The sequence below is a fragment of the Hermetia illucens genome, chromosome 1 (genome assembly GCF_905115235.1).
Source record: "Hermetia illucens chromosome 1, iHerIll2.2.curated.20191125, whole genome shotgun sequence".
Classification (NCBI taxonomy): domain Eukaryota; kingdom Metazoa; phylum Arthropoda; class Insecta; order Diptera; family Stratiomyidae; genus Hermetia; species Hermetia illucens.
In genome coordinates, this window is record NC_051849.1 from 37,121,919 (window position 1) to 37,135,350 (window position 13,432).

General features: G+C 45.2%; 1 protein-coding gene across 1 annotated transcript in view; it reads left to right on the top strand.

Moving 5' to 3' along the window:
* Positions 1-11,676, top strand: part of LOC119647098 (dynein heavy chain 6, axonemal) — a 67,746-nt gene extending 56,070 nt beyond the window's left edge. Inside the window, exons 41-47 of the mRNA XM_038047869.1 lie at positions 4,447-4,797; positions 4,857-5,066; positions 5,123-5,313; positions 5,378-6,443; positions 6,512-6,784; positions 6,841-7,041; positions 11,269-11,676. Of these exons, the coding sequence (XP_037903797.1) occupies positions 4,447-4,797; positions 4,857-5,066; positions 5,123-5,313; positions 5,378-6,443; positions 6,512-6,784; positions 6,841-7,041; positions 11,269-11,622 (2,646 nt within the window). The 3' untranslated portion in view covers positions 11,623-11,676. The remainder of the gene's footprint in view (positions 1-4,446; positions 4,798-4,856; positions 5,067-5,122; positions 5,314-5,377; positions 6,444-6,511; positions 6,785-6,840; positions 7,042-11,268) is intronic.
* Positions 11,677-13,432: the final 1,756 nt, after the last annotated feature.

A 13,432-nucleotide genomic window follows, 5' to 3' on the forward strand; every position in this document is an offset into this window, starting at 1 on the left:
CACACAACTCTCTCCTGATGGCTTTTCGGAAATCCGCATTCACCTCTTCTGGATTTGCCTTCCGTTTTTCGTAGAGCCAGTGTGCCTCGCCCGCTAGAAGATCTAGAGGGATCATTCCTGCGATGACACACACTGCCTCCGTCGACGCCGTCCTGAATGCGCTGCACACCCTTAGCGCAATTGGCCGGTATGCCGAACTTATCTTCCTCCGGTTGGCAGCGTGGTTCAACGCTCCCGCCCAGACAGGGGCCGCGTATAGCAGGATCGACCTCACCACTCCCGCGATGAGTAGCCTGCGCCTGCCTGGCATTTGCTGCCTTCTCTCACGCATAATCCAAGTGTCAATTGAAACTCAGCTTGGCATCGATCATCACCCCCAGGTATTTGACAACCGACTTTGAGACGACCTCACGATTACCAACCTGGATAGTAACCGTGTTGTTCTTCCTATGGTTGGTAATGAGGACCTCCTCCGTCTTTTCGTCCGCCAGATCCAGCTTGGCCATTCGTAACCATGACTTAATGGTATGAATGACTTCATTTGCATAAAGCTCCACGTCCTCGGGATGCTTTGCAATTGCAACTACCGCCAGGTCGTCCGCAAAACCAATCAGCGTTATCTCCTCCGGCACGCGAAGGCCAAGCACTCCGTCGTACATTATGTTCCACAGCAGCGGTCCCAATACAGAACCTTGAGGCACACCTGTTGTCACAATGTACGTCGTCCGTCACGTACCAGAGAAGTCTGTCCGAAAAGTAACTCTCGATGAGCCGATCCAAGTAGCTAGGAACACCCAGTTTGGCCAAAGCGCCCTTAATCCCGCCCCAGTTGGCTGAGTTAAAAGCATTTTTGACATCCAGCGTCACCAGAGCACAGCATTTGCCCATGGCCATTGCATTTCGAGCCAATTCCACGACCTTTGCTACTGCATCGACCGTAGAACGGGCTCGCCGAAACCCATATTGCCGCTCTGAAAGACCACCCGCAAGCTCGATGAACGGGAGCAGCCTGTTGTATATCACCCTCTCCAACATCTTCCCCATGGTGTCTATGAGACAAATAGGGCGATATGAAGAAGGCACGCCGGGTGGTTTTCGGGGCTTCGGTAGCAAGACCAGCTTCTGCCTCTTCCACTGGGCGGGAAACACTTCTTCCGCCATGCACGATTCGAATGTGTTTGCGAACCACCTTGGTCTGGCCTTGACCGCCACCTTCAGAGCCCTGTTCGGAATTCCATCCAATCCCGGAGCCTTGCTGTCCCCAATACGTCTGCAGATTTCCCAAAGTTCCTTTTCGGTAACATCAGGGATCGAGAAGATGTCCTGCTGAGCTACCAGTTGGGGTTCTCTTTCATCCTGCCCCTGCTGCGGGAAAAGAGTTGTAATTATTTGCAACAATAGCTGTGGGCATGTCACTTGAGGTGATTTTCGCCCGCGGATCTTCTTCATTACAACTTGGTAGGCTGTACCCCATGGATTCGTATTAGCCTCCATACAGAGCTTCTGGTAGCATTCCCGCTTGCTTCTCCGAATGACCTTCTTCAGGTTGCTTCGCAAATCCCTGTATTCCTCCTCACGCTCCTGGTGCTCCGGCCTTCCCCTTGTCCTGTGGGAAAGTCTTCTTGCTCGGAGATAAGAGGATCTAAAGGCAGCGATCTCCGTGTTCCACCAGTAGTTTGGCCTCTTGCCGTGGTGCAAACGTCGTCGTGGCGTCGTAGCGTCGCACGCTTCGGTTACACGCTGTGTGACCTTTTCCACCGCTGTTCCATCCGGATCATGGGCTCCCTCCAATGCGGCCAGGAATGTCTCCTCGTCGAAAGCTCCGATAGACCAGCCAACCGCTTTAGCCTTTCCATCTCCAGAGCGTCGTTGACTGGTTCCCCGGTTACCAATGCGGAGGAAGATGGCCTGGTGGTCACTGTGGGTGTCGTGCTCACTCACTTGCCAAGCCATCTCCCTCACCAGTGAAGCGCGAACAAATGTCAGGTCAACGATCGAACCCGACTCTCTTCCTCGAAAGGTGGGCACGCTTCCAACGTTGGCCAGCACGATGTCCGGGTGGCAGAACCTGGTTAACGAAATGAATGAGGACCCGTGGGGACTTGGTTATAAACTACTCACCCAGAAAATCGGGGCTCTGCATACCCAGTACCGACCAGATGGACCGCATTGCACGGGAATTATTCCCCAAACACCCCGTACGGGTTGATTTCAACAGCGCGAAAAGTGTCGGCGATTGCCCCCCTTTCACAATGAGAGAGCACGAAGAAGCGGTTCTCACCGTGAAAAACAAGAAGACGCCAGGTCCTGATGATATCCCGGCGGAAGTTTACATTCATTATTATTCCATTATTCCGCCAACGACCAGACGTTCAGCGCTTGCTTGAAGGAGGGCTTCTAACCTTGTCGCTGGAAGGCTGCGAGACTCGCGCTGATCAGCAAGGGAAAAGGAGACCCGGAACTGCCGTCTGCATACGGGGAAAGTCCTCGAAAAGCGTATCAGGAGTAGACTCGCCGAAGCGATCTGCGCTCCCGGAAACTTATCCCCAAGGCAGTTCGGATTCAGAACAGGGAGATCCACTGTGGATGCTGTTATGTACACAGCCGCCGAACTCGACGGATAGTACCCCTTATAACATTTGATGCAGAACTGCCTTCAATTCCGTAAGAAGGACAGATATACTAGGCACATTAGAAAACTCATTCCACGTGTCAAGCTATCTCTTGCGGATATTGTGGGATTATCTCAAAGACCGCTCCCTGCTCTATGACACGCTAGGGGGCCAGAGGAGGGTGGGGATCACGTCGGGAGTAGCGCAGAGATCCATCCTAAGGTTGGACATCTGGAACGCTTCCTACGATAGTCTACGAGATTTTATATGCAAGAAAAATCGCGGCTAGTCGATTATACAGATGACGTTGCGCCACTTTTGACCGGACGCACTGTTGAACAGGCGCAAAGCAGACTTGGCATATTGATACGGCCGGGAAGCGTGTGGATGCCTGCTTATGGTTTCAACCTTGCGCTGGAAAAAAACGAAGTAGTCATCTTCACAAGAAAAAGAATTTTGACCCTGCATCCCATATCAATCGGCAAGTTGACTATAGAATAAACACCAGCGGTTAAATACCTTGAAAAAAAACAAAAAAGGACTAACGGTTTCGTCTAGAGCAGAGGCAACTCTTCAAACGCTACCTCACCTCTGCCCTGGGAGAGCGTGACCGAAAGGGGTAACAGGTGGAAAAACCTTCCTCCAGATAGATGTAAAGTTTAAACGAGTTTTACACCCCCAAAGGATTTTTAGAGGGATCTAGATACTGAAGACTGCTAAGCTATCACTGCAGATTGCGGTACCCAGATTGATGTTTTTAAAATCGCATTCACTTCAGCCTGGAAGACCGTTGTATATTATCCCATGGAAAAGGTCCACTTCTCATTTTTATCCGAAAGATAGGCCTCTACTCTGGAACTTTGATCTACTTTTCAGCCATCAGTATAGAACACCACAGTATATCCTGCCAAACATTCCTTTGGTTCATCCCAATTTTCTTTACGAATTACAAGAACTAGATTCAGTTCTCCCAATATTTCTTCTAATGCTCCGTGTTCTGAATATGTGTATATCCAAAAGCTGCAAATTCAGTAGAGAATCTATAGCTGCGCTGAAGTTTTTTTTTAGGTGGAGTCACGAATCTTAACAGGCTAATGTTCGGTATTTTTACCCACTAAACCCGTCCTCAATTCCTTCCTACCCCGTTGAACCAACATCAGCTAAGTCTCCTTTTTTGTACGCGCTCTTCTGGTCTTCTCCGCTTTTTTTCATTTGACATTATATGGCTCTGATCATGAAGTCTATTGTATCGCAATTTAACGCCAGACTTTCCGAGGCACCCGAAGAATTCCGTCTAGGTTTGTCCTCTCCTCTGCGAACCTCGGGCAATGGAATAATACTATGAACCCTCAGGGAGAACACCTCCAAAAGTTGATCAACAGAGAGTAGGCTGGTTTTTACTTTGGGTAATACGGCACTAATTACATCAACAACCTGCTACAGAGCATTTTTGAGCAGTGTGCGCTTTGTCTACCTCCCATCATTTAAGAAGGCTTTCGGAGCGTTAACAGGAATGTATCCGGGATGCTCAATACATTTCTCAACCAGACGTTCCTTCACATCCACATTAACACATGTATACACTTTGAGTAATACCACGTCAAACCATTTCTCAGCATTCTTTTAGAAAGCCACTTTGTGAAGACACTTTGCTCTGGCACATTTGATTTGGTTTGGCTTCTACCAACTGGTCTTCCAGGGTTTAACCTTAGGAGACCTAATCCGATTTTTAACAACCTCTAAAATCAGTTTTCAAGTTCATATTAAGGGATACAGCTGAATCGACAGATTGACACCTAACATGTGCTCTTGATTTAGACTTTTTTAATTCCAGGAAACATCGTTAATAATCGCAGCTCGACTGGTTGATACTGAACAGACCGAACAAGTAATAACGGCCAAAAGAGAAAAATACAGACCTCTTGCCGCTCGTGGGGCTGTTATATATTTTGTTGTCGCGTCTTTGGCAGAAATCGATCCCATGTATCAGTACAGTTTGAAGTACTTCACACAAATCTTCTCCTCAGTGATAAGCGTCCCACATGCAAAGATGCCCACTGACGAGCGTATCAAAACCCTTAAAATGGACGAGTTAAAGGCAATATTTGAGAACGTATCCAGAGGGTTGTTTGAAAAACATAAACTGGTATTCAGCTTTTTGTTAGCCACGACGGTGGAGAAGCAGGTAAGGTCCTGTTTGTCATATCTTAGATGCGCTTTGCAAATATATTTGTATGGTTTCAGGAAGGTATTGTTACCGATGCTGAATTCGACTTCCTCATTCGAGGGCCAATTGGTTCAGGGGTTGATCATAATCGACCAGAGGAATTCAGATTCCTGTCTGATAGTGAATGGACGAATTGTGCATTTTTGGAATTCAAGTTCAAATCATTCAGTGGGATCAAGGCTGATATTAGGAACAAAATTGCTCTCCAGGTTGGAGACCATAAAGAAGTAAGTTTAGTCACCAAGAATATCACCAGTTTCTATATATTTTTCGGTATTTCCAGAGTCTTTCGTTTTTCCGAAGGGCCGTGCCCAGCAATATTCCATGGAATGATCGGCTTACTAACTTCCATAAACTGATGCTAATCAAAGCCTTTAAAAAAGACAAACTTGTGCCTGCTATTGGGTCTTACATACGACAAACGCTGGATAGGACTTTCACAGAAACATCCAGCGGCAGTAGTTTGAATACAGTGTAAGTAAGCTGGTATTCGTGCTTTAAATCAGAATTGGATTTTGGCTCTCCTTTTTAATTTCAGATATTTTGATACATCAAATATTACGCCTCTTATATTCATCCTATCAACCGGTTCTGACCCCATGGCTGCATTCCTTAAATTCACAGAGGAGATGAAATTCATGGATAAATTCTATTCCATCTCATTAGGTCAAGGACAGGGTCCAGCAGCCGAGAGCCTCGTAGAGAAAGGTCGAGCTCTAGGTCATTGGGTCTTCCTTCAGAATTGTCATTTAGCCACCTCCTGGATGGGCCGTTTAGAAAACATCGTTCGTGACTTAGCCCTCGGCATCACAACTGCTAATCCCGATTTCAGGCTTTATTTGTCTTCAATGCCAACAGCATCTTTCCCAATAAGTGTTCTGCAGAACTCGGTGAAAGTAACAAACGAACCACCGAAAGGACTTAAGGCAAACGTTACTCGAGCACTCGCAGATATGGATACAGACTTCTTTGAACAGCACGTCCTAAACAATCAATGGCGAGCTTTGGTGTTCGGTTTGTGCATGTTCCATGCCGTGGTCCTTGAACGCAGGAAATTCGGTCCACTTGGCTGGAACATCCTTTATGAGTTTAATGAGAGTGACCGCGATTGCGGTCTGAAAACTTTGGACATGTTCATTAACAGAGAAAAAGTAGGTAAAATACCATGGGAAGCCATACTTTATATCAACGGAGAGATTACATGGGGTGGACGTGTAACTGACTGCTGGGATCAACGGTGCCTTAAAACAATTCTGAAGATATTCTCATCATCAGTAATTCTACAGGACGGATACACATATGGTGAAAGCAACAAATACCGTGATCCTCGCAAGAAGACTTTGGCTGACTATAAGGAGTTCACATCCAACTTACCGTTTGATGATGATCCTGAAATATTCGGCATGCATGAAAACGCGAACATTGTATTCCAAACAAACGAAACGGAGTTTTTCATTATGACAATTTTGGAAGGTCAACCAAGGGCTAGTACGGGTGCAGGCCAGTCTAAAGATGATGAGACCTGTTTGGTCGTTATTAAGGATGTTTCAAAGGCCTTAGCAAGAAGTATTATTAAAGATGATCCGTTCCCGAGTCTAGTTAAAGTAAGTCACATTAAAAAAAATCTAAGAAAGAAAAATGGAAGTATTATCTTACATTTTACTCACAACAGCTTGATGATAAAGGACGAATGCCATCCTTGACAACAGTACTCATGCAAGAAATCGATCGATACAACATTCTTCTGAATATTATTCATAGTGACTTGGCCAACTTAGAAAAGGCTATAAAAGGCCTCGTTGTAATGTCGGAGGAACTGGAAAACATTTTCAAAGCCCTCATATCGAATTTGGTACCAGCAAAATGGTCAAGTAAAGGTTTCTTATCTATAAAGTTCCTTTCAAACTGGGTGTTCGATTTCCAGCGACGTATTGACTATATTCAGGTAAGTCTTTCGAGAACAGAGTCTTATTGTCTTTTGACTTCATTTCTCTTTTCCAGACGTGGCAGAGGTCAGGACTCCCACGATCATCCTGGCTTAGTGGAGTGTACTTCCCACAATCGTTCCTCACAGGAATTCTGCAAACCCATGCTCGAAAACACAACTTGCCAATCGATTCCTTGAAAATAGACTTCCAAGTGCTTCCTGTTACCCTGATTCAACAAAATATTTATGAGAAACATATGAAACATGAGGAAGAGGTAAGTGATTCTGGTATTCCACAAATTGTGATCCCCATACTACTTAAAATAAATAGTAGTTACAAATAGCAGGATAAAGAAAGATAAAATTAAAGTCGGCCAAAGCCCGCTAGTTATGCCCCAATCGACAAATAGTCAGCTCCTGCCTGAGGACACAATTTTCGATGTACAGGCCTCTTTGTGGCGACGGTATGTTGAGTGGAAGCTGAGGTCCTCGACGAGCTTGTAACCATGCATACGAAATCGCCAATAAACTTGGTTGAATCACAGCTTGGGGGTCATAGCAGTATTCTCTAGTGATGTCGTTCGCTACACAAGCTTCGTACATACCATGGGGAAAGAGACACCAACGTTCCCTCTTTGCCTCTTAGTTGGTCGATTGTCCACTCAATGAATGAAACAGTAATACCAGAGGTTACCTGTACCACTGACTGCAAATTCGTTTGAGCTTCATCTAAGCCATTGAAAATACCCTGCTGAAAAAAAAAATAGTGAACTTGTGCATATCTGCATTATTTACTGCATAGCATAGAACAGCTTCTCAACAACACAGTTGCCATCCAGACTCTAGAAATGAGTGTCGACGCAGGTGTGAAAACAGTGATGCTCCTCCTCCGATCCGCCGATCAATCTTAGGGAGTGACCAAAAGCAGAGTTGTTAGTCAAATGTACTGAACGAGGTCGATAAAGTTCGCAACATGTGAATGAGAAACAGCCTAGGTGGATCTCGCAGCCAAATCAAGTCGCCTGTACAAAAGGTTTTGTAGGTTTTCGCCGAGAGTTGAGAGCTGCCAGAAGAAGTCCCACCAAATGTAACCACTGAAAATCAGCAGCCTATACTGTCAGCAACACCGAAGTAATAGTAGAAGGAATAACTGCGTTGAGCTCGAAAGTAAATACAGAGAGCAGTGGGCCCAGAGAAAAGCGGGCCATACCGACTGACTGAAAATTACGACAGCCACCTCAGTCGAAGTTCTATACAGCTCACCTGGAGTCCTATCTCGCCAAGGGCGAGTCAAATATTTTTCGTCAAAACTGCCGAGGGCATAATCCTGCCTAGAGTAAGAAGACCATTATACTGGAGGTGTTCTCTATAAAGTCGGGCTCGGGAAGTTGCTCTGCTACTGAATGAGGTTAAGTATTTGGACTTTGAATTGCTGTTGCATCCTAGACGCGGTATGGCAAAATATCATATAATGGTTTCTATCATAATTCCACTAGCCACCTGATTAGCATTGCTGGTAGGGATATTCTAAACGGAATCGAGAAGAGATTCCAACTCCCCAGTGCTTCAGATCTTTGAATACCCATCATTGCTGTCAACCATCGAGGACCTACTCGACGCGGACCTTCAAAATAGCAGCATGATGAAAAGTCCATTGTGGCGACTTAAAGATCCATTAAGTGTTACTTTGAGAGATCAGAGAATGGACCGATGTACATCCCTACATGCTACTGCTAAAGGCGGTGCTTAGCGGACTGGGAAGATCCTGAAATACCGACCAACAGGTTGGACTTTTCAAGGTAGCTTTGGTCGACCCATCCCATGCTATGCTAAGATTTCTATCTCGTGGACGAGGTTGTTAAACGTGTCTTTGAAGGATATCGTTACTACCCAAAGCACGGAAAAGCTTTCCATAGGATACATAGAAGCTAGATGCCGTCAAAGTGCCTTTCATGTGTTTACGCAACTTTGCGGCAAGTGCGAATGACTAAACAAAACTAGATAAATAAGATGGTACTCGAACTTCCATTCTGATGTTGATGGCATTTGAATTGTCATACTTAAATAATCCTTACTTCACGCTCCGAAGTTCCAGCTCCAGTTTTTGGCAACAGTAGCTTTAAAAACGTTGCTGTTCCAGCTTGCAGAAATGTGTGGGTATCACACCCACCCTGCACATATCTCTGCAAAACCGGGACGTTTTACTTCGCTGATTTCCACCAGTATGTATATCACCCCAAATACCTAATGGCCCGTTGCCGTCTTGTGCCATAAAAGCCTCTCCAAGATGTAACTCTAGGAAAACACAGTTTGCCCAAAGTATCCTAATCCAACCCCATTTGAGTAAATTAAAGTCATTCCGTCATTACTGAACAGCACTTCCTAATGGGTACCATAGTCCGAGCAAGATCTACGACCATTTCATCTCATTGGCGTTAGAATGAACTGAACTTATACTATCCCCCCGCGTCCCAAATACTTGTGATTGTCACACTCACTAACGAAAAGCTGAAACATATCAAGCCAAAGATCGAGCCTGACCCCCTACTTGCACTAGACGATGTATAGCTGTTGTAGATGTGAACGCAATTGATTCTAATCCTTGAAAAGCCAGTTCTCGGGAATGCCATTACTTGGTGTGTGGCCTATCTGTCCGATGCCAGCAATTCCAGACATATCCCTTGCCCTTTTAGCGATACCATTAATTCGGTACAGTTCATAAATTACCGTTCCGTCAATATTTAACTCTCGAACTATATATGGTCCCGGGCAGCCTTGCAGTAGTTTAGATTGATCTGCAACAATCTCATTTACCTATAATGTTCACCATTTTCCTATATATCGTACGCCTGCTTCCACATGCAACGTTATTGTCGTCCAAAACTTTTTACTTTTCCACAACATCCATCGCGGAGCCTAAATTCAACCCTTGAGTATGTGACCCTTTTCTTCGACCTTTCTGTAAGTTTTCAACCTATGATTTTGGCTGGCGCATGTTGTTGCAAATTGGCCAAAATGAAGGCACCTGAAGCATGTTTTCAGTAATACTTGCTCTCTGAGTCTATATATGACCCAACCTATTCTTGACTTTCAACATTGAAGCGCAATACAAATACTCCCCCGCGAGGCTCTTACCTCGGCCTCTCTTCTAACATTTTCCCACCTTACAAGGAAAGTTCTCGCAGGATCTATTTATTCTCGCATCAGATTCTCACTCACACGCTACAGTCCGTCGATTCCAGCGACCTGAAAAGTTTGTAGGTTAACTTAGAAAAAAAATTTATTTTATTATTCAATCTAGTTGCCTTAGAGGGCCATACAATGATTATAGCGCTCATACAATTTTTCGATACCATTTTTATAGTACGATTTGCCTTTAGCCTCAAAATAGACCTCAGTTTTGACGATTACCTCTTCATCGGCACTAAATTTCTTTCCAGCGAGCATCCCCTTGAAGCCTGAGAACAGGAAAAAGTAGCTGGGGGGGGGCAGATCTGGAGAATACAGTGGATGCGGAAGCAATTCGACACCCAATTCATGCAATTTTGGCATCGTTTTTATTGGTTTGTAACACGGGGCATTGTCTTGATGAAGCAGCCCCTTTTTTTCTCCGTTTCGCCGTTTCCGCGATTCAATCCTTGAAACGCTCCAATAATGCTATGTAATAGTCTCCGTTGATGGCTTTTCTCTTCTCAAGATAGTCGATGAATATTATACCATGCGCATCCTAAAACACTGATGTCATACCCTTGCCAGCTCACTGTTGCGTCTTTGCACGCTTTGGAGTCGGTTTACCACATGTAGTCCACTCAGATGACGATCGTTTCGATTCTGGAGTGAAATAATGGAGCCATGTTTTATCGATTGTCCTTATCGACGCATAAATTCCAGTTTATTAATGAAGGAAGAGCTTCAAACAGCGCTCAGAATCGTTAACTCGTTGCTGTTTTTGATCGATTGTGCGGTCGGCTCATCATCAAACTGGTCACTTCTCTTGGTTGTAAGGTTGGTTCAAGTAAAGCCGAGTGTTTTTTTTTTCAAATTTGGAGTCATCTCTGAGAAAGCAGAAACCGAACAGTTCTTGACAAAACTATCGTGATTGACGAGAAACAATGAAACCAACAATACCCTCTAAAATCTTCATGGTATACGATAACAATCGAATTAGGTATTCCTTTGAACGTTCCTCCGGATTGCCTCTTTTCTTTTATATTGATTAGCCAATCAGAGAGTGGTCTATCGTTCTTAATATCTTGGATGAAGAGCTCACTGACCCAGAGAATAGGATTCCTGTTCATTGCTTTCCAGAGGCCCGTTGCAATGCTATTAGGCCCTGGAGCTTTTACAGTTGATTCTATGGTAAACTCTTTGTGACACTTGCAGAAATCAAAGATGAGAACATTCTGCTCGAAATATTCTAAATTCCATCTTAACAAGCCTTGAATTGCATAAGTTAAATCACTTTAATTATTTTGTAAGCCACCATTTTTCCTTAATTCCAGAATAAAACCATGTACGGCGGGCTCGACTATCAACCCGACGGCATAAATGTTCACGGTCTCTTCATTGAAGCAGGACGATGGGATCATCAAAACGGAGGACTAGTGGATGCGCGTGTTGGAGAACTTTATTCACGTTTGCCCGTCGTCTGGTTCAAGCCCTGCTTACATGTTGACGTCAGAGATCGATATGAAGCTCCACTTTACAAAACACAATCTCGTGCTGGGGTGCTATCCACCACAGGACACTCTACCAACTTTGTCCTTCCGATTTTGCTGGAGAGTAAACAAAAGCCAGATTTCTGGATACTGAGAGGCACAGCGCTGGTCACTGCCGTGAGCGAAAATGTTTCTTAGGACTAATTTACCTGATGGTTATAGGTTTATTTATTTATGATTTTGTATTTTATCTTACTGGAAATTAATATTCGTTGAATAATAAATTTATACTGTTCACAGTTGACTGAGTACCTGTAATAAACTTTCAGGAATGTCAGCAAGATAAACTACCATATAACATGTTGATTTGAGTGAAAGTGCTTTCAAGTTATGGGAAGAACAACTAAGATCAATTTTTCAACGGTGGTATCGAAGTCGATGACGGAAGGTGCATTAACTGGGCAAAATTCACCTTCATAGTTTTATTAGCACCAACATCGAAATGCAGCAATTCCAGGCGCAGCATGCTGAAATCACTTAACCCTGCTCTGATATCCAGCACGGGGTCGGCGGGGAGTCGCAGACTCTCCTCACACACCATCTCTTCGGGCTGGCCGTGAACTCCCTGCGAAGGCAGAGGAAGACGAAAGGCAAGGACTGTGACCGCGACGGATCATGGTGAACCATTAAGACGGCTTTTAGTGGCCGGTGCCAACGTTCCAGCATCCCATTGGACTGCGGATGGTATGCAGTAATCTTGTGACGCTTGAAACCAAGGAGTCTGCTTAACTCCGAGAAAAGAGTAGACTCAAATTGCATTCCTCAGTCCGTGGTGATTACGGCTGGTACACCAAAGCGTTGGATCCATTCTCGACAAAGGGCCTCGGCACATGATTGTGCCGTAATGTCAGTCAGAGGTATTGCTTCAGGCCACCGTGTAATCTTGTCGATGATTGTGAGGCAATACTTTTATGAGTGCGAGTATCGCAAAGGGTCAATGATGTCAGAGCGGATGGTGTGAAAGTGTTTGGTCGACTTAGGGAATACGCCCGCTTCCTTTCTTACGTGCTTGTTGATTTTGCACTTCTGGCGCGCAATGCAATGTGTTCGTCGATGCCTCAGACACACCGATAGGCGCCGCTCTTCACCAACGGGTAAATCAAACCTGCCAACCGTTGAGCTTCTTTTCGGAACAACTCAACCCAGCTCAACGTAACTACAGCGCCTAAGATCGTGGCTCTTTCTCTAGTCGCCGCATACCTCTCCATTAAATACTTCCGCTTCTTCCTTGAGAGCAGACCGTTCACAGTGTTCACGGACCACAAGCCCTGTGTGTCTGGAAAAGACGACGTCGTTGCAGACGCTTTGTTTCGAATCTCGGAAGTCACAATCCCCGCCGCCGTCGATTATACGGCAACCGCTAAGGCGTAGAAAAACCACGCAAAGCTTCAATCCTGAAGGCAAACTCAAAATACAGGTTCAAGGAGTTTACTATCTTCAGTTCAAACTCCTACTTACTCCGCTTGACCTCAGATAAGGGGCATAGGCCGATTCCGGCTGATTTTCCCAAGGAAGTATTTCACGCAGTACGCGATCTTGCGCGCCCAGGCATCAGGACGACGAACCGGCTAGTCACTGGAAAATACTTTTGGCCGTCCATGAACAAGGACGTAAACGCTTGGACCAGACAGTGCAGTGCGTTGGCGGAGGCGAATTCACCACGACAATGCCGTTGTGGTTCATGCCTCCGATGTTCCGCCACAAAACTTTACCAAGAAGAGTATTAGTATTGTTATGGGGACACCGATAGATCCTGCCGGCGCCTGGGCGTATCTGAATACCAAATCTGTTTTTAACGTAGAAGATCCGTTAACACTACTGACAACTACGAGGGAGGGAGGTCTAGTCGTTTCTTACTTTTTCTTTTGCCAGTACTCCGATTCCTCGTCAGCCAATGTGCGGATACAGGAGCAAGGAGTAATCAAAGTACGTTCACGACTTATGGATA